The following is a 21,461-nucleotide window of genomic DNA, read 5'->3' on the forward strand; positions in this document are numbered from 1 at the left end:
TACTCTACCTGTACAGTTGTTGAAAGATTCTGTCAGTTTATGTAACAGCCTTCAGCTGTTTTAGCTAACTGGCACTCACAGCTAACTTCAAAAAATAAATCATGTTGAACCTAAAATGACCATCATAAAAATAAGTCATCAAAATATTCCACATTTATCTAGTAACCGCAGGAGTTAGAAAAAGATAGCAACTTTTTCTACATGCATACATTTATTGGTGGAGTGTGTGTAAATGTTAATTAAAAGTGCTCTGGTATAGATAGTTGATGGAGACTTATTATAGTAAGTGATAGTAAATGTATGACTGATAATTGAACAAAAATAAGTATGTTTAAATTAAAATTAAAATAAAAAGTAGTCACTTAGTAGTCACTCTCCAAAAAAATAAAACACACACACACACACAGTGTACTGAGCGTTTTGCTTTATTGCAATGCTTTTTGGGTTGGAACACACTTCTGACTTTAGCTTTCTTCCGGCGTTCTGAAGGAAAAACCTCCCATCCTCTCCACTCCAGCTTCACTAAAAGCAGTAGAGAGCTTCTCAGTGCCATCACCACCACCTGTTCTCTCACCTGCCTGGCACCGCCTCTTAAACTCACGGCCACCCCTCCTCTGCAGCTGAGCCAGGGGCCACACATCTGTCACATTTTGTCAAATGAAATTTTTTTTTTACCTCAAACATGCATTGTGAACATTTTTTTTAACCTTTTTGTATTGTTTTTGTGACCCATCTTTTTTTATTTGTAGCCAACAACACATTTAAACAACATAAGTTGACCCAAAGTGCTTCAGAGACAGGCACATTTACATTTCAGGTTTTACAGCAAACAAAAACAACAACAACAACAAACCCAGTTTCAAAATACACGAAAAGCTGAAAGGTGCGTTTTGTTGTGTTAACTAATAATTGTGGGGAAAAATAAACCAGTGATTTTGTGGTCACGAAGTGTGTTTAAAGCTTGCAAACTGATGATGATTCATCTCATAAATCATGACACATCAGTAGTTATTGGTATCGGCATTTTAAAAAATGTGCAATCAGGCACGGCATCGCTTAAGGCGGCAACGAACGCGGAAGTGTCGGTGAGTGAGTGCTCTCGCTCCAGCTCGACTCTCTGTCGGGGACGCTACAGGGCGTATCCGCTCTCTGAGAATCAGGAAACACGTTGATATTCGCTGCAACTCTCCGCTTTATTTTGATCAGTGTAATCGCTCCGTAGTGCTGACCGTCAGCGGCTGCCTAGAACATCGACACCGACACCAGCCTGCTGGATATCAGCCCAGCGATGAGCAACACGACCGCTTCTGACGGTTGGTTTCTGAGCTTTCTATAACTTGTGTGGGGATGAAACCGTGTTTCACCGCTGCAGTTCATGGTGTATGGTACATATATTGCGAAAAGACCTCTGTAGTTTTCCATGTCGTGACATTGATGTCAGCCCTCCTGGAAAACGAACTTGTTAAGCCCGCGTGTAAAGTTTCAGGAGGATATTGCGCACCTACATCAGATGCGCTGCAGGGCAGAGGAAAAGGAAAAGCTAGTAGAGTCTCGTCAGAGGCTTTGTGAAAACTATTGCTTTTGAATAATCAGACACACATTATTAAGCTTTATTTAGCTATAATGACTTACATGCTGTCCCATTGTCACAGAAAGACTGTTAAACTTTGGGTTGGAGCGATTGAAATATGTTTTTGCAGGTTTGTGGTATTTCGGCATCATTACGGCGCTTGCAAAGTTAACGTGTTATGTTAAGTTAACTCTTTGTATTACTTGACCTATTCTGCTTTTTAATATAATAGCTCTTTCAAGATGTAAGGGGGCGATCGTGGCTCAAGAGTTCGTCTTGTAATTGGAAGGTTGCCGGTTCGAGCCCCGGCTCCGACAGTCTCGGTCCTTGGGCAAGACACTTCACCTGCTGCCTACTGGTGGTGGTCAGAGGGCCCGGTGGCGCCAGTATCCGGCAGCCTCTGTCAGTGCGCACCAGGGCGGCTGTGGCTACAATGTAGCTTGCCATCACCAGTGTGTGAATGTGTGTGAATGGGTGGATGACTGTGTATAGTGTAAAGCTTTGGGGTCCTTAGGACCAAGTAAAGCGCTATACATTTACCATTTAAATGTACTCACTGTTTGTCCTGCTGCAGATTTTCCATCACAAAACACAAAACTCAAAGCTGACTGAATAACCTGTAAGATTAAACTGAGTACTGATAAACTGAGTGTGCAGTTGAATATTTGCTCATCTGATAAGGACTCTTCGAGCTATGTTAATAACGGTTTCACAATGTCAGATCACGCTTTACTGCTTCCCGCGAGAAAATGTTTATTTATTTCTTCTTCTGGTATAAAACAGAAAAGCATGAGTTTTGTGGTTTACTGTAATAATCAGCAGATTAAGAAATATTAACCATAAATGTCAGCTGCTTCTCCAAAAGTGCATCAAGTTTAATTTTATGTCAGAATGTCTGTGCCTAAATGTGTGAAGGTTGCTTTAAAAGCTCAAAAGCAGAGCCTGGATGTTTGAGGGCTGAGATCAACACTGAACTGCCATCAGTGCGACGCCGTCACATCTAAATAAACCGAAGCAATTATTGTTGGATTGTTTTCTGTAAAAACAAAAAAGTATTCGGGGCAAATATAAATCATTGCTGCAAAAGGGATGGGTGCTTTCAGAGTTTCTAAGCAGCATATAAAGACATTACATTCGCTTAAATAATTTGCACGTAGTAAAATGTTTGTGCATGTTGGCGATATTTCCCCTCTGTGTTGTGATCAGTGTTGGAGTCATTACTACACAAAATGCTTTTTCTTTTTAAAAAATAGCGCAGTACCTTACTTAATTTCTCCCAGGACAAAGTCTATAAATGTATTACTCCTTAGATTACTTTCACGTTTCGCCATAAAATAACCTGAAAAGCATTATGCACAATTACCACTAACATAAATCCCTATGCTAACGAGGACACACGTGTGATCTTTTTCTTAGTACTTAGGTATGAGCACAAAGCCGACAACAAAAAGGAAAAATGAAAACGAGCACAGAGACTTCAAAGTGATCTCCATGGTGATTCTACCTTAGAAACATAGACAGGTAGAAATAGATGCCTGACTGCTCATCAGTTTGTTACCCGTTGAAGTTCATGGTCTGGCTGCTGGGCAGCGGTCGGCTTTTACTCGACTTTCGCTCTGGGTTTTTGGCTAGCTTAGCATTAGCATGCTATCTGTGCAAGGTGCTTGCAAAGAGCTGATTTTGTATTAACAGCATAATGCAGCTGTTTCTGTCTTGGATGTTTGCACTATAAAATTACTCTGTCCTCCTTTTATGCAATAAAATATAAATGTCCATATGCACGCTGCAGACTGTGCCCCGATTTTCCTCGAATCAATAGGCAGGCAAACTTACAATTCCAAGGAACTGAGCTACTGGAATCAGAATCAGAAAGGGTTTTATTGCCAAATGTTGAGCAGGTTTACAACATTAGGAAATTGCTGCGGTGCTTAGTGCAAACATACTGTCATAAACGCTTAAATAGATATAAAAATAAAAATAAGAATTAAAAGTGCTAAGTAGATAGAAATTGGCTCTCTGTAAGAACTGGTTCTCAGTTCCCATCTCTACCCCTAATATTGGGCAACATAGGAAGACATCTCATTTGGTTAACCAAAGCTGTTTAGAAAAATTGGTAATAGTTCATTAAACAAAATAAAAAAAATAGATTGATAAATACTCTTCTACCTGTGGGAAATTTCAGTGAATATCATTTTTTTGGGTTTGTGCCCATGACTGAGATGGTTGCCACGCCTTCCAGAAAGACCAGAAAGTCCAGGTGGGAGCTTTGCAGCAAGCAGGAGTGCTTAGTTAGTAGGTTGCCCCTAGATCAATGTGCAGCTGCTTCTCTGAACTTTATCTGAATTTGTTAGCATATACCAATAATCTGTGCTTTTAAAATGGATCTCTGTTGTTATATGCTTGCTGACTTCACCCCTCTGAAGTTGCCTTACATAAGTGTGGCGCTGACCGCCTGATTGAAGCTTTGTTCGGGCTTGCAGTCACAGCCACAAGGAGGGTTCAGTTACAGTAGACAGTTTTTATTCTTTTTGTTCCACATTATTTATAGTTTTTGACGTTAGATGAAAACACACAAAACTGCACAAAACCCTGATACAAATCAGATGTGCAGTTCACTATCCTCCAACACTGTGTACAACCATGAAGCTCCTTATTTACAGTGTCGGAGACTAGATGTGAGTAGGAAGAAAACAGCTGATCTGTCTTACATAAGCCTTTATGTATAATCTTTAAAATATTGACTGTTTGACTGCAACAGCTTCTGAGGCATTTCCTTAGACAGATAATGAGCTTGGGTTTTTGTTTTTGTCACTTTATGTCTTCACAATCTGATCTGTGCATTTCATTATGCTAACTGATAGTATTCTGTTTTTTTTATGAGGATCGATGGAGATAAATAACTTATAAGCAGTGATTACTGCGATGCCTGTTGAACGACAGAGTACTGTAGTGTCAGTCTCGCTCATTTAGTTCCAGCCGATGTCTTCATAACCTTTAAAAAGTGGGGACTATTTCCATTTTTCCATGAGAGGTCTGTGGCTTGAAGAAGGCCAACGCTCATTCAATTAGACCCACTCATCCAGTCCCTTAGTTTGGAGACAGGAAAACACTCGTATCACATGTGTTTGTTTATGTGTGTGTGTGTGTGTGTGAGTGTGCAGTAATCCTTTCCTAATTACCAGGCAGAATGTAAACTCACTCCAGTTTCAGCTGGACACTCAGGCAGTCACTGGTGTGTGTGAGTCTGAGAGTGGTTCCCAGTTTAGTCGAGCAAACTCCCCCAAAGCGATTCAAAGAAAAGAAAAGTTTGTCTCAAAAGCTAGAAGGAAAAAATGAAACTGGACTTTTTTTTAGGTTTTTGAAGATGTTTCACCTCTCACCCAAGAGGTTTCTTTATTTCTTTTTTTCTTCTTTAACTGAACTTGATTTAATTAATCATTTGTGTCCTCACATGAGCCAGGGTGTGCAAACAAAAGCGTGGGTAATCACCACCAGAGGTTTGGAGTGAAGCCATTGTGACACCTTGCTCCACCCTATCACGTGACTTATTGAGGTCACCTGAAGTAAAGTGTTAGTGAGGGTTGAAGGGCCTGGGAAGGAGCCTCAACGCTGCACTGTAGGAGGAAATAGATTGCCTTCTTTACTCCTCTTTCACACCGTTGGTCTTCTCGGGCTAAAATGTGAACACTGGCAAACTCAAACGTGTGACCTTTACCCTCTAGGTGCAGGTGTACAGTTTTGAGTACACCTGAGAGTTGAGTGTTGTCCTGACGAGGTGGCTCTTCTCGCTGTCAGCCACAGAGTTTAAACGACCTCCTAGTGATCTTTCAAATTAAAAGTGACTTATAAGTTGTACTACATACATAGCTGGTCTCTAGCCACGTACATCAGAGAAGATTATACACACACACACACACACACACACACACACACACACACACACACACACACACACACACACACACACACACACACACACACACACACACACAAATGTCACCACCTGGATTTAACTAAGCAAATACTTAAACCCTTCCACTGGTTTGGAGGTCTAAGTTTGGGTAATGTTATGTTGTTGTGTGCTTGAAAAATGTGGTCAGCTGACTGCCTGAATATACTGAATGACCAGGTTTTTCCGTCAGCCATATTATTCCAAGATATAATTGCCGGGATTCATCGGGCTTAAATTGTGAAAGAGTGGCTCAGGGACAATGAGGCAACCCTCCAGTGTATTTATCGTCTCTTCACATGTCAACGAAGAGCATCCTTCAATCCAGCTGGGTAAGCTTGAGCCAAGATGTTGGAAAGAGTGACTTTTGGCCAGCTAGAAGCTTCTTTTTTTTTTCTTTTTTTTTAAACACTTTGGTGTCAAGGAGTTAGGTGAGGAACAAATGCATTTTTTTTGTGTCTTAAACATTAGGAACTGGTTAAACTTTTAAAAGTTCAGACTAAGCAGCTCAAATTGTTAGCCGCGTGAGTAGCTCACCTTAAAGCTTGACTCTACCTGGCTGCTTTACATTGTTGAAGTTCATCAATACAAGTTGTTAAATTTCATTATCATCTGTCACTGTCTGGTTGCCACATCGCAGCTCGTCACTTCCTGTGTGGACAGTCATGCATTTTCCTGAGTATGTGGAAATGAGAAGCCACAGTGAACAGAACTGCATCGCATTCAGTTGAAAACCTATTTCCCGTAACTTACCCGAGGGATACATAAAGTTCTATCTCTCTTTAATTTCCTGAACAGTAGCAGTACTGTGCTCTTTCTTTATTTTGCTGGGAAAATGGTAAATAGTTTCCACATTTGTTAAAACTTGTACAAACATACATGGTAGGGCTGTACGATATGACCAAAATCTCATATCATCTAATCTTGAGCTTTATTGTGAAAGGTTTACGTGGAAAACAAACAAGTGGACAGCGGAGCCACGCGATGGTGTTACCGTCGTTGTTGCTAACGACAACGTGTAAAAACAGGCGCTTGTCGGTCCGTAGTGTGGTTATATTAAATATAAGAGAAAGAGAGCTCCGCTGTCCACTTGTTTGTTTTCCACGTAAACCTTTCACAATAAAGCTCAAGATCCTGTTGAGACTTTTCAAAATAAACTGAATCACGTGAAAGAGTATGCAGAGAGTTTACGGATGAGAAGCAAAAAAGAGCCGTCAGGTGCTAAAAAAATAAACCTTAGACTCAAACTTTGAAAGAAAATGGTGGCCGTGATAACTTATGTCTAAAAATGTATAGTTTCATGAATCGGTTAAAACACTCGACTCCAGGTAAAGGACGCCCAGCTGGAAAAACTTCACGCAAGTCGAGCTGCCCGAGATTCACAGAATTTACAGAAAATATTACATTTTTGTGATTTATATCGTTGTCAGGACGATAAATGTCTTATATCGGGATATGAGATTTTGGTCAAATTGCACAGCCCTATATATATATGTACCAATTAGAACAAAGGAGCTTGCAAAGAAAAGCGTCTGGACTTCTTTAAGTTACTTGAAGACGTTTCACCTCTCATCCGAGAAGCTTCTTCAGTTCTAAGGTCAAATGGTGGAGAGTCCCAGATATAAACCTAGTGGGAGTATAGAACAGGGCGATATGACCAAAAATATTTATCACGATATACATTTGAAAATTTGCGATAACGATATAACTGACGATATAATTGACACTAGACAAAATACTTTACAACTCCACAACTTTATTAGTGCAAAAAACCCCATCAATGTATTTTCACTTAAACAAGCAGCTGTTTTTATGTGCATTAAAGTTATATAAAATTGTAACAGTGCAAATGCAAATTCCGTGCTGACAGTTTAACCAAAAGGCATTTCCAGTGGAAATTGGCCGACAGATCCTCAGCATAACCACGTATAATATCCACAAAACTTAAAAAGAGGTTATACACACAATACGGTAATATTATGTTGAAGCACAGTACGTATCACTCCGCAAGGCTCCTGCCTACGATGGCCGTAATGCTCCGACAATCCATCAAGCGGTGCGGGTTCGTAGCTTAGCAAAGTCGTACTGAAACATTTGACAGATTTTTGAGCACCACGTACGACATAAAATCGTTTCGAGGTCAGTAAACACAACCAGAATTCATACATAAGGCACACAGGATTATAAGGGGCACTGTCGATTTTCAGAAAATCAAAGGATTGATTTTAAGTGTGCCGTATTTGCCAAAAAAACACTGTAATAACGACGGCCCACTTGCACGCTCTACCAAAAATAGTGCTTTGTTGTGTATCTGACGGACGAAAGCTAAACCAGTTCCACACTACTGAAGTTGCAGCATTTTTACAAACCAATTCTGGTTCATCCGTTTCATTCAACGATCCGCTTTCGCTCTTCTCATTCTGCGTCGCCGCCATGTGCGTATGTAAACAAAGGCACTGCACATGCGCATTTTACCCATATTCTATCGCGATATTTCATTTTCCTATTGTTGCCCAAAATTACACTGGTATTACCGTGAACGGTATGATATAGCCCAGCCCTAGTACCAATATATCTAAAATTTGGTTCTTTGCTAAGTTGTCGCTTTTGTGTAGACACAACACTGAATCATCTGTTGAGTTAAGGTGACCTTTTAATACTTGAATGACTTACAGGTCAGTGTTAAGTGGTTTTTAATAAACAAGTGTTCCTCTTAAAATGATGGATGATGGACTGAAAATGAGTGAAAATGCAGCCAATGTCCAAAGAAAAAGAGTAAGTAACCATGTTTATTGTCTCAGGCGATTATGTCCATGCATGTCAGTAACTCAGGACCGAAACCTAGTGAGGAAACATTACATATGGTGCATTTTCCTATTGTATCCATAATATTGTTGACATTTTGATTTACTCCAATAAACGTATGACACTAATGTTATTTAGGAAAACCAAATGAATCCATTTGAGTGCAATCTGTGGAATTTCCCCCATTGAAAGAGAGGATATTTAAGGGTGATTCAACGTGATACAACGTTGTGCTCCTTACTCATTGTGTTTTCACGAAATCCTGTGGACTTTTGAATACAATGAATCATCAAACATAGACAAAGTGCAAAGAGGAAGCGATGTAGGGTAAACGTCAATAGCTTGAGAGGCACCGAATCCACAGGAGTAAATAGCAACAGAAGGCTGATTATTGCATGTGGTCGCCTGCCGTAAATATTTCCCTATAGCTGGCATCCAATAGTGTGAATATCCATAAATGGCATGAAAAGTGCTTTAATAATGTGCTTTTTCGCAATATGATATTTATTGAGGTGTTTGAATTCTTGGTTGAGTCACTATATAAAGTAAATACTTGTTAAAAACCCAATCATGACATCAGAAATGGGAGATTTGGATAGAGTTTGATTGGTGCATGCTGATTGCATTGTGTTTGCAATCAGGACAGCAGAGTGAACAGGTGGAAGGAGCAGAGAAAATTAAGAGTGCGGCACATTGATGAGACACCAAAACAGCTGGAAAATTGAGGAAGAGGTGAGCATCAATAAAAGGCAAGACAAAAGTGACTCGGCAGGAGCTGCGATAGCAGGGTTGGTAAAGTTTAAAAATTAAACTAACACGTCAGCATAAAGTCTGGGATACTCTGAGTGCTTCATAGACACGGTTTTAATGTTTTTCTCAAGGTTTAGTCCCTGCTGCTTAACAACAAAGCTGAAGAACTCAAAAAGACATCATTAAATGTCTCTTTAGACTCTTTCTCTCCTAGGGAGCTTTCTTAACTAACTTCAATAATTTCTTCCTGTAATGATCCACGTGTCTCTTAGGCTGTTCAACAAAGTCTTGCTATTAATTAATGCTACAATATTACATACAATAGAGTTATCTCTACCAGCAGAGTGTGCTCCATAGACTTACTTTAAAGTCTGTCATGGATCCACCTGTTTTAGTGGATGTTCACAAGCCGAACAAGGGTCAGCGATCAGATGACACGCACTTTACATTTCCACCCGTGTGATGGTGTTGCACACAAAGCGTCAGATTACTAACTGAATGTAGCTGAGTGCTTTAAATCTTGCAGCCGTCTCCGATTCCCTAGCTTACACTTTTTAATGCCCAGTTGCCAAGAAGTGACTCACAGAGTTTGACGTTAAAACGAAAAACTAAAATGAAACTAAAAATCAGCCCATGTGATAGCAGGGCTCAAAGAATGCAGCGACAGCCAGCGTGCTGCTCTTTTGTACAAATGACCCCAATTTAATGGCCTGTCCTTGGTCTCTCGTTGTCCTCCACATCTGCACCATTAATCATGAAAATTGAATATGTTTTGGTCTGCACAGCGGTTGGATGAAAGGAGAAACTTTTAGATATCAGCTTGGGTTCTTGGAAATGGTTATCACTGCTGATATTTTATCAATAAATTAAAAAAAAAAAAAAAAAGCTCACAAAACTGCAACTTTAATCAAGAACGAAAAGAAAACGACCTCTTCGTTCAACAGAAAATCCAAAAAGTCCAAATGTTTCTTAGAAGTTGTAGCTGGAAACAAATGTAACCGCCGCCCCGCTGTTGTTGCCGTTTAAATTCATTTTGTTAATCCACTTCTGTGAAGTGCTCATGTCTCTAGCTTTAGTTTGTAGTTCTCTCTCTTTTATAGGAGCTCCACCACAGCACCAGCTGTGGTTACAGAAAAGATGTCTGGCTCCAATTCAGAAACTCCTCAGTGACCCCGTTCAAGCCATTTGCTAGTCTCCAGTCTTATTTTATTTTAAAACAGTCATCTAATTGGCCCGTGATTACTTCTGAGTCATTTTAGAGGCGCACAGGACCGTGCTGTTCCAACAGTGTGGTTGTCACTGTTATTGCAAGCTCATAGAGATGCAACTTTTGGTAACAGGCTGGTCAGTCAGCAGACAATGATCAGTGTGTTCAGGCTTGGGCACCAGGGAACTGGGACAATGGAGGAGCACTAATGTGTTTATGCATCGGGTGCACATAAGCTAGTATTTAGATACATGTCTCCGCGCGTGGTGCTGTTCTATAGTTCGTGCAGATTAGCTGTCGTGCTGCCCTCTCTGTCTGCGTCTCTCTATCAGACCCACCTCGAGTCTCTTTGTGCTGTGCACACACAGACCTGAGCAGACAAAAGCTCTCTTGTTTGTAGAGCTGGAATGCGTCATGTGGTACCTCACCTTTGAACTTTGACCTGATCGAGATGTTTGGTTCAAAATGTAATATTTCATAGGATCATCTGATTTATTCACACTTACGCTTTTTTGTTTTTGTTTTTACATTCAAACATTTACAGTTTTAGTCATTTTACAGTTTTACAAAAGTTGTGTTCTGAAAATATTGGCATCAGTAGCAGACATTTCATATTTCCTCCATGGCTTAAAATGGGGAGTGGAGTAGTTAAGGTAGTGATATTACTTTACTGTAATAGGCCTACCGTAGGTTGCTGGGGTTGCCCCATGATGCAGTGAGCATTTCTTTTTCACTCTCTGTTGTATTATACACCAGTATTGCAGTTATTCATTACTGAACTGTGGCTCTGTCACACATAGTGTGTCTTTTGTCCTGTTCTTCTCTGTGCTCGCTTCCCCCTCCCATCAACCCCAACCGGTTGTGGCAGATGGCTGTCCCTTCCTGAGCCTAGTTTTGCCGGAGGTTTCTTCCTGCTTGCTCATAGGGGGTGATGTGACCGCCAGTGTTTCTATCTATTATTGTAGCGTCTTTACCTTTACGATATAATAAAAACCTTGAGGTGACTGCTGTTGTAAACTGGTGCTATATAAGCTGAGTTGAATTGAATTGAAGGGACTTGTTTTGTACTTGCAACAGCAAATCTAATGGAAGTCAGGTTAAAAGTTATTTTACTCATGGTGTGTTTTATTTATCATAATTAGCGGTGACACCATGGGTGCAGTGGGTGGCTGGTTTGATGAGCATCCTTGCTGTCACAGATTAGTGCAAGCAGTCCTCTGTTGACCGTGCAGCGTAAATACAATGAATTATGACTTTTAAGCAATTTTTTTCCCCATGAGCTTTGGGTGAGCTTATAAGTTCATTCGGTGGAAGAGTCATCACTTGCTATCATGTGAATACTACAGTAAAAACTTACTTAGATCAGGTAAACATTAACACCGTTTACCTGCTTCAAGTACAGGCCTACCACCACTAAGGTAAATGTTACTGTTTGAGGAAATGTGGTATCTTTGTGTCTTTTAACAAAGTAATTAAGTAATGGATACACAACTAAATGACAGATAGGTGCCTGTTTTTCACAATCTACTTTAGAAATGTCTGTTTTTTACAATAAGTCCACAGTTTTGGGGAAAAGGACTTTTTTTTTTTGTGAAGAACAAAAACTTTCTGTTTTATAATTACTTGAAAATCTGGGCATCGAGCTACCAGCGCTTCTTCTTAAATTTTGCACATTTATTTCTTACAATTTAAATGTAAGAAATACATGTGCAAGGCCTGCTGACAGGTTTCCTTGATTTACTGCAGCAATATTTCTTTGTCATGTAGAAAAACGGAGACATTCTGTTGAAAGTGCACTTCTTTTTTTCTGAGATGAAGACGTCTCAGGGTTTGAATGTGTAGTAAACTGGTTTGGCCCAGTTGAGATCAAAGTAGGCTGTGTGTGGCCCATGATGTAAAGTGAGTTTGACATCCCTGGATGACAGTGGCAAGACCTCCTGAATTTTTTTTTATCTTCAAAATATATTTTTGTTGTTTTAATTGAAAGTACAGGATTTGGAGCCCAGGAGATGTTTATTGTACCCAATCCAATAATCTGGACTTTAGACCCCCGGGTAGGCAGGTAGGAGTGGGAGCAGAGGCAGATTGAGCTAAAATGGTGAGATGTTTGTGGTCCTTGCGTCTGGTTTCTGCTGTAGTCTGTCTGATGATGTAACCGCCCGCTACGCCCAGGTTGGGTTACATCTGTTATGTTTAACATGCATTAAAGTCATCTTAAATAAAACATGTGACTGACTGCTATCACAGTTTATGGGACCCTTGTAAAGCTGGTTTACAGGAGTGCCTGCTCTCCTCCCTCACTCAGAAATAAATCAATAAAAGGGGAAGAAAAAAAACCCAGTCGAAGACAGAAACTAAAAACCTTGGAAAACATTCCCAGTGTTCTTCACAGCTTTTTTGTTTTTGAAGTTTGTGCCTGCTTCCTAAATGCGTGCTCAAAGTTGTAAATGCGTCAAGTTCATGTTGCAGCTGATAACATTTGAATCCCATCAGCTGCTCGGCTCACCCTTCATGTGTTCCCCTCACACCCTTTGTAGAGATCAGGTTGCAGTGAAAGGTGCTGTGAGGACAAGGGTTTTGTTTTTCTGCGCCGCCTTACAAAAATGTATTGAATTACTACTGCTTCTTTTTTTTTTTTTTTTCTTTTTTAAATTTTTATTTAAATTGTTTCTCATCCTCTAGCTGGTAACAGTGCTGGAACGAGCGGCGGGACCAATCCGTACTACATCGCCTTTGTGCTGGTGCCTATTCTCTTCCTTCTGGGCCTGCTCGGTGTGGTGATCTGTCATGTGTTGAAAAGGAAGGGCTACCGGTGCACCACAGACCATGATGACGAGGAGGAGTGTAAGGAAGAGGTCAAAGATCCCGAGCTGGGCGGAGGTAAGGTTTCAGAGATTCTGGGAGGTCATTGGAGGTTCTGAGAAATTTGACAGTATCGTTGGATTTATGTTTTTATTGAGTCTAAGGCTTAAATCATCCATCGCCTATATACAATACAAGCCAAAGATTATCCCACAGCCAGGCTCATATTAAAAAAAGTGGACGTGAGGGAGGGCAAAGACGATTGTTACATTGTGTCGTTGTGTTGCTGATGTGTCTTCTCAGTAACAAAAGGGCCTTTTTTTCTTCTTTAAATAAGGCAAGCCAAGGTAACCCCAGTTCATTTTCAAAGATAGGACCGGTTAAATTAAAACAAGCCTTACAGATTCAATTTAGTTTTGACCCAGTTTTAACAGGAAGAAACCTCCAGCAAAACCAGTCTCAGGGAGGGCCTCGATCATTTGGCGGATGCGGGGGAAAGGAGGGGGAAAAGAAAGAGAAGACAAAAGAGAGCGCAGGGAGACGGGACAAAAACCCAGACTGAGGGAGACAGAGGACAAAAATGTAATGATATGTTGCAGTGATGCATAAACACGCAGGCAGTTTGAAGAGGTGAGTGGAGGAGTACCGCTCAGTGCGTCACGTGAAGTCCCGCAGCGGACCGAGCCTGTCGCAGCATAACAAAGGGAGGCTTCTGATTCAGCCCTGACTGTCAGTTTTATCAAAGAAGAAAGTTTCAAGCCTAATCTTAAATGTAGAGATTGTGTCTGTCTCCCAAATTCAAAACTGGGACCTGGCTTCACAGTTTCAGTAGCAGAACATGACTATGATGCAGATCCAGGCGTACCCGGCCTCCTGCAGGCAGTGTCAGTGTTGTCGGTCCTTTATCTTAGCCTCTGCACAACCGAGAAAACAATGAAATCAGTTCTCTTCACCCGCTGTCTCCATTTCCCCTTTCTTTTGTTTTAAACATTTGTCATCTTTTTGGACCCTGCTGACGCTCCATTTCCAGCTTGAGACTGTGATTCAGGTCTCATGACATGTTGAGCTGGCAGCGCGATTAGAGCTGTAAACCGAGAGGCTCTATTGTGTGCATTGTTTACCTCAAATCCCTTACTCATCCAACGTCCACATGATTCGAGGCACTGCGTAAATACGCATTGCTCGTCATAAATACTATCGTTAACTGTTTCATAATCTAAAGGATTTAAAGTATTTATGATCACGCCTGTCCACGTCTCAGTAAATCCACTGCGATGCTGTCGCACAGCAGATGATTTTTTTTTTTTTTTTTTTTTTTTTTGCACGAGTTTCCAAATTAGTCATCGGCCCATGTGAACTTTTCCATTTGCCTGTCATGTGGTAATAAGACGTCTAGAAGGCAGAAATCACCTTCGTTCTGGTGCTTTCAACCCTAGACTACATTCCTGAATCTAATTACTTCGTGTGTGTTACTTAACGTAGACGCAGGCGGTGGCGTGTGACGTGAATGGCATCTCAAAGCAATAGCATTTCAAGCTCTTCCTGTATAACAGATAGACAGACTGAACTTATTACGTTATTCGGTGTTTATGCGTTCAGAAGATGAAATAGACAAACGTGAGCTTAGGAATGCTTTTTTGGAGGTTGGGGTGCACTTTTAGAAGGGCTGTTATTTTATTTGGAAGCAGGCCAGCAGAAACCAGGAAGACTTTTAGCATTCCCTTCATCCATTCATGTGGAGTTCAGTGAGGTGGGATTGTGGGATTTGTGTGCGCACTTCACTCAGTTTCCCTCCTCCTACAGCTGCCGTGCCTGCTCGTCTGTCTTTCTAGTAATTCTTGAGCGCATATGTGAAATCTCTGCAATCACCCTGGCTCTGTCGCAGGCATGAGAAATGTTATGGAAAGAATAAGCTGTTTACGCTGCGCTGTCCAACTTCCTGTCATCACGCAATGCACCGCACGCCAGTGTTTTCCCTTACATATGATGTCCCCACCATTCCCATTAATCTTTCCAGTTAACTGTGTGAATTACAACTCAGTTTCTTACGTCAAGAGCTGGTATTGGAAAAGTACAGGCGTGAAGCGGGTTTCTCTCATTGAGTAAGTGCAAGCTCCTGCTGCTGGCAGCACAATAGTCATGAGTCCATTAGGGTTTTTCCCGGCCATCTATTTGTTTGTGTGTGTTTGTTTCTTCAAAAAGCCCTACCCTATTGTACGTTAGAACAAAAACACAACACTGCTTTGTGTTGCGGCCTCGCTCGGTCAGTCAGTCAAGTGTTCCCTTTTTTTTCCTCCTCAGTGTCAGGTTTCCTGCTCGCAGTCAGCCTCGGCATACCAGAGGATTCCAATTTACGTTTATCAGTAGCGAGGAAAAACTGAGGAAGCAATCAAAAGGAAACTCCAGGAAGTGCCTCACAGGGGTGTGTGCTGACCAGTGGATTTGTTCTGCATAGTTGAATGATTACTGCGACGAATTTGCAATATTATAGAAATCCGACAATTTCCTTTTGAGAAATGGCAGGAAGTAACGTCCGGGGACGGCGTGAGCGAGGGACAGTCATTGATTCTTCCTGGCAATAATCACTCAAAAGGAACATTTTAGCTCTGTGTGTGGTCGATAAACATCTGCCACAGAAGCGTTATAGTTGTGCTAAAACATATTTCTGATGTCAACAATGGATCAAAGTGCGATACGGTATAAGGGCCACAAAAAATCCACTGTGAATTTTCCCCGTCCCTTTAGCTGTACGGAGGCTTTTAGCATCAGCTCGGCTTTACTTTGCTGTTTCGAATGCTGGCTTTAGACATAAAGAAATATGGAAACCAGAATTCAGTCCTAAAGAAAGACCAGTTTTAGGTTATAGGCAACCTGTGCATCATTTTCCTATGCCATTAGGCTCAACCCCAACTGCCTGAGCTGAGCTGTTTTTAGCTCCTTTTCCTTTAAGGCCACCTTCCCCTTTAAGCAGACTTTCTTCTTCTTTTTTCTTCTTCTTCTTACAAACGCAAAGCTTTATTCCTGAGAAGTTATAGAAATCCACTAACTTCTCTCTGTGTAAAGCCAAGAATAGAAGAACATGCATGAAGAGAGTATTTTTTACTAAAGTCTGCGCTTCTAATTCTCTCTATGCATACTCTACACACAACATTGTAATGTGTAATGTGTATAGTACAGTAAAGTAAAGGAGAAAGTGACTGGAATTAGTTCAGTGCAGCATGAGCAGGAGACTGCACTGACTGAACTGGTGCTGTGCTTTTACCAGCCTTGATTTGTTTATTGCTGACCACTACTTACCCACGATTTAAATACCAGCTTTTATATGAAAATTTACTGAAGCGCCATCCATTTTTTATCCTCTGATCCAACTCAAGGATGCCGCCTGCCCCAGCTGTCACTACTCACTTACATGGACCAGTTTCTCTTTTCTGCTCGTCTCCATAATTTTCCTTATAACTGCTTTGATCGTTTGCTCATACCGAGGCTGCTTGTGGCTAGCTCTGAGCTCTGGATAGCTTTAGCTTCAGCCACGTTGCCTTTGTTAAAATTCTGGGTGAGGGTGATTTAAGTGTCTGATTAAGATTAGGATTTTCACTTTGGAGATTTTTTCCGTTTTCACTGATGTAGAAAACTAAACAGTGGAAATCTGCAGGAGTTGTTTGCTCCTCAGTGCCTGGCATAGTTGTGTGAGGCTGACTTTCTTTCAACATGTATCATGTTTCTGTAGCGGGCGACCCTTCAGCTCAGTGCCTAATAATACTGATGTTTCTATTCGTGTGTGTTTGTTTTTCCAGAGCTCAATGACACCTTCAGTGACTACAATGACACGGTTGGACAGATCGTCCACTACATTATGAAAAATGAAGGTATGTATTCAAGGCTTTGTGTTTGTTTTTTACATAAGAGCACCTGTCATTTCTGGTTGAAGGTGTGAACCTGTGACTTTGGGGAAATGGCCCCTGTTTGTCCTCCTTCCCTGAAGCGATTACAGCTGGCATTATTGTTTGGTACATTGTCACACGCTACTCGGGAAGGAAGTCAGTTGTGGACTCTGAGCCGTGTGTGTTTTCTCAGACGAGTCTGGCTCAGAAATGAAGCTTTTAGTGGAAGTTCACATTCAGGACAACGGGAGAAGAATCTGAGACCATTTGTTATGACGTAGGTGTTTTCACGCTTTCGAGTACAAGTCACACGAGTGTTTCATCTGCGATTTCATCCCATTCCTTCCCTTTGCAGGAAGCTAAATTCATGATAAATCACTGCAAATGCTTTGTAGCGTGTTATCCTCTGTAATCCTTTGTTGAGCCGCGTTCAAACGCGGCAGCAGCAGAGACGAGGATCGATGGCAGCATTGTGCGAAACTCAAACCAGCTTGATTTGTGGCATCGTATGTCTTTACTGACAGTGTGGATTGTTTTCCACAGCGCCAATAAACTTCCCATAACTGTAAAGCGATGTTGAACTCAAAGAAGGGTAACAGCTGTCTGTGACTTGACTCCTTAAGAGAAGATGCTTTCATGTAATAGAAGACGCCCTGTTCCACTTGTTCACCCCCACCAAAGTCAAATATGCACATTTTTTCCCACTGGCCTGCAGAGCAGTTTATCCATCTTGATTATTTAGTTTTGAGTTGCTCCGGTTTTGTAAATACTGGCTGTAGATGTTTGCCTGCTTGTGAATAAAATGAAACTAAATTGCAGGAGCACTTTGCGTTGTTGTGCTCAAGAAAACAGCATCTCTTCAAGAAGTCACGACCCCGTTACTCAGGAAAAAAGAAATGCACAAGGTAGCGATAGCATTATTTTCCTTTTTTTGGACCGAGCAGTGTTTCCATCCTGTCACAGCTTGAGCCTCGTTTCACAGGTAGATGGACGCTTTCTTGTGCACAGTGATATGACTGGTGAAAGACAGCAGTTCCTATATATTTAGTAACCAGGTCATGGCTTCTGCAAGGAGACATTGCTGCAAGAAATGTGTCATTTAGTTCCATTATGTTCAAGAGAAGACAGCTGATGGCTCCAAAACTTGGCATCTCACACCGATCTATGGATGGCAACTAGCACCACAGGGCAAAGGAACAAAAATGTTTTGGGGTTGTTTGGGGTTTTTTTTCACGATATGGTCTTTTTAAAAAGTTGAAAAAAATGCAGATGACTCAGTCTAAAGTTCAGTTTTAGGTCATTTTTAATCTGGAACTTTTCAAACGAAATATTTACTTCATAGGTTTTCTATTTTTTTTTCTCTCATGCTACAAACAGACCAGCTGAGACATTTATTTGCCGTTAGCCGTGATCAGCATTTTAAGAATTAGGTGTTTAACACAGAAGTGGCACTACCTCTTGCAGCGGAGGAGGACAAAAGGATTTATTCAAGTGTTTTTGGGGAGCCCAGTCTGAGTTCAGGATATATGTCTGTACAAACTAAGAGTCAAAACAGGCTTTTAAATGCTAAGGCAGAGAATTATACTGAGGCAGGAGAGGAAAGAGAAGAAAGAGACGGTTATACTTTGAAGATTATACAGTAAAAGTTAGCAGCGTTCTGCACCAGCTGTTAGGACGCTGTGTGTAGTCTAAGAGGCTGGAAAAGTAGCTGTTCACCCCGGTGTTTGGAGGGTTGAGGGCAGACAGAGGACTCGGTCTTTGACAGCGCTGCTCAAACTTTCCACCAACACTGTTACCTCACACCACTGTCCAAACGTACTGGTAGCAGGACACAGCGCTTAACACATTTATCAGAACGCCACCATAACTGAGACAATTATTTACTTGAATTCTCGAACACGAAAAATTAGTCTTACTGGTTTAATGTTGTGCTTAATTAATTACTGACAAGAATTCCAGTGTGCCGGCTCAAATTTGGTATAAAATGCATATTTGCCTAATGAATAATAATAATACAGTGGAACCCCGACTTACGAATACCCCGTTTCACGAAAAATTCAAGTTACGAAGGCACTGAGCGGCAATATTTTTGCCCGTGTTACGGCAAAATGCCCGTGTAACAAAATCTGCTGGCTCTGATTGGCTGAGCCTACAATGCCCGCAATGCCTTCCGAATCATGTGACAACCCCTTGGCTTCAGTACTTGCGCTTCGCTGTTCCACTTAGACGACGTATTGTTGTTCTAGTTAGCAATTAACCTATAGCCTATCGTTCAGCATCGCCTCAGTCAAAACGCGCGATGGGTGCTTCGACTTACGAAAGACCCTCGGGAACGAATTAATTTCGTAAGTCAGGGTTCCACTGTAATATGATTTTTTTGTTTTAAAGAAGTTTTTGACAGGCTTGTAAAATATTTCTGTTTTATTGGTTTTATGACAGGTTGTTTGCTAAATGTAAGCTCTGTATAGAGAATTTATAAATAGCAATCCCTGGGCCACAGACCGGTACCAGTCCGTGAGTCTCGAGAGTTGAGGCGTGAAATTTATGGTTTTCAGGGTTTTTATTGTTAACTCGGTTTCCCTGGGTCTTTTCCCGAATTGTAGCTGTGTGTCGTATTTTAAAGAAATATTTACACGTTACCATAGCGACCAGAGAGCATTAAGGGGCAGAGAGGAGGATGTTACTCTCAATGTTGTTGGAGGACACTGCTAATAAAGTTACACAGTTACACAGTGAAATGATGTTTATTATTATATTTACACAATAACACAGTTTTTGTCTTGGTCGTATCATTTTAATTTGCTGTATTTATCCGCGACACCCTAAAGGCCTGTGAAAATATTGTCTGACATTAAACCGGTCCGTGGTGCAGAAAAGGTTGGGAACCGCTGCCGTATAGCACCCATCTATAAGAAGTTATATCATATAAGAGTTGAAAATGTGCCATTTCACTATTGATTCTTTAAGTGTAACTCAATATCGCACTTTGACCCAATCCTGTGATACACAAAGGCTGTATCGTCCCATGTTGGTGACTGGCCATCATTGTCCTGAGCTGTACGTTTGCTCTGAGCTGATTCACGGCTGTTTTATGAAGCAGTCATGCTCGTAGGATTCTGATTATCGTGACTCGCCTACACGCTGTCAGTCTGCTGTGGAGTCAGCACGTCATTGTGCTCTCTATTTATAAATATCTGTTTTACTACACCTTCTCTCACCCTTCAACATTGCTCAACTGATGGAAACTTGGCCGATGGTTAAGATTTAAAAAAGAAATCTCTGTAGCTTTTTTTCCCCCTCTCTCTCTAATGAAAACAGGAAGTTGTTGTGTCCACTCAACATTTTTGCAGCAACAGCCGTTTCAGTCTAAATAAAGAGAGGAGGAATTGAATGCTATAGCGTGCACCGCTCTGATGGCTGATCAGACAAAGGAAAACACTGCCCTCTACTGATCAAACAAAGGAAAAGTCACTACCATGTTTGCAACCAGTGGGAAGTACTTGAACATGTACAGTGTGGAAAAACTTTACTCATTTTTATTGGTATTGTTGGTCAGATATCATTTAAAAGTAAAGTTCTTCATTATTTGAAGTTAATTTCACTTTATATTTTCCACCTGGTTTTCCACGCCCAGTAGTGGGTCCCACTCCACAGTTTAAGAACCACTCAGCTACACTATTAAGACAAGTAAAGAAGAGAAGAAGATGTTTGAGAGTTTGAAAGCTAAAGAGTTGCTGAAATGTTTACTGCAGTTTGCTTCAGCAGTGTCACATACCTCACCTCACATTTAGGCACATAACTGCATGTTTTTAACCTCAAGATTATGTTCTAGGAATATTTCAGAAAGTCTTTCAGGGAAAGTTGCCTTGAAGTTGAAATCTTCAAAATGATCTTCAGGGAATGTTTTGTAAAGGGTTACAAAAAAAATTTCCTCAAAATTATCCTTTTTCATCCAAAAGTTTACTTTGTAAAAGACGTAAAGGAACATTATCCGTTTCTAAAGTGATGACATAGTGACCCCTTTTTCCAGGTTAGTTTCACTTGGTTTCCAGAGTGGGTGTCATTATTTAGTTAGCAAAAATTAAGCTAAAATTCAGGAGCAGTACACAGTTCACTACTTCCACGAGTTTAGAGGTTAGCCAACTGCTGCTAGTCAAATACACATGATTAATTTACCATCAGCAAGTGTGAGCGCCTCTATAAAAGCAGAGGTTTTGATAGTTTGCTGCTCTGGAGCATTCAGGTGTGTTTAACTATTTGTTAGCACAGTAGCAAGGAGAAAGGATGACGATTTTAAAGAAGCAACTGTTCCTGTCCATCCGTCTGAGAAGGGTTATGAGGGCATTTCCAAACAATTTGATATCCATCAAAGATTATTAACAAATGGAAAACATTCAGCTGTCAGTCATTCAGTCTGAGGTCAGACCCTCAGAGAAACAAAAACCCAGAAGCTGTATCTGTGACTCTACAGGCCTCAGTTGGTATGTTAAATGTTAA

General features: G+C 41.0%; 1 protein-coding gene across 1 annotated transcript in view; it reads left to right on the plus strand.

Annotated features, from left to right (window-relative positions):
• Nucleotides 1–1,091: 1,091 nt before the first annotated feature.
• LOC120740970 (RELT-like protein 1) overlaps nucleotides 1,092–21,461 on the plus strand; it is a 35,399-nt gene continuing 15,029 nt past the window's right edge. Inside the window, exons 1-3 of the mRNA XM_040043537.1 lie at nucleotides 1,092–1,313; nucleotides 12,964–13,161; nucleotides 16,878–16,949. Coding sequence (XP_039899471.1) covers nucleotides 1,289–1,313; nucleotides 12,964–13,161; nucleotides 16,878–16,949 — 295 coding nt within the window. The 5' untranslated portion in view covers nucleotides 1,092–1,288. The remainder of the gene's footprint in view (nucleotides 1,314–12,963; nucleotides 13,162–16,877; nucleotides 16,950–21,461) is intronic.

The sequence above is a fragment of the Simochromis diagramma genome, unplaced genomic scaffold, assembly GCF_900408965.1.
Source record: "Simochromis diagramma unplaced genomic scaffold, fSimDia1.1 OVJJ01000656.1, whole genome shotgun sequence".
NCBI lineage: Eukaryota > Metazoa > Chordata > Actinopteri > Cichliformes > Cichlidae > Simochromis > Simochromis diagramma.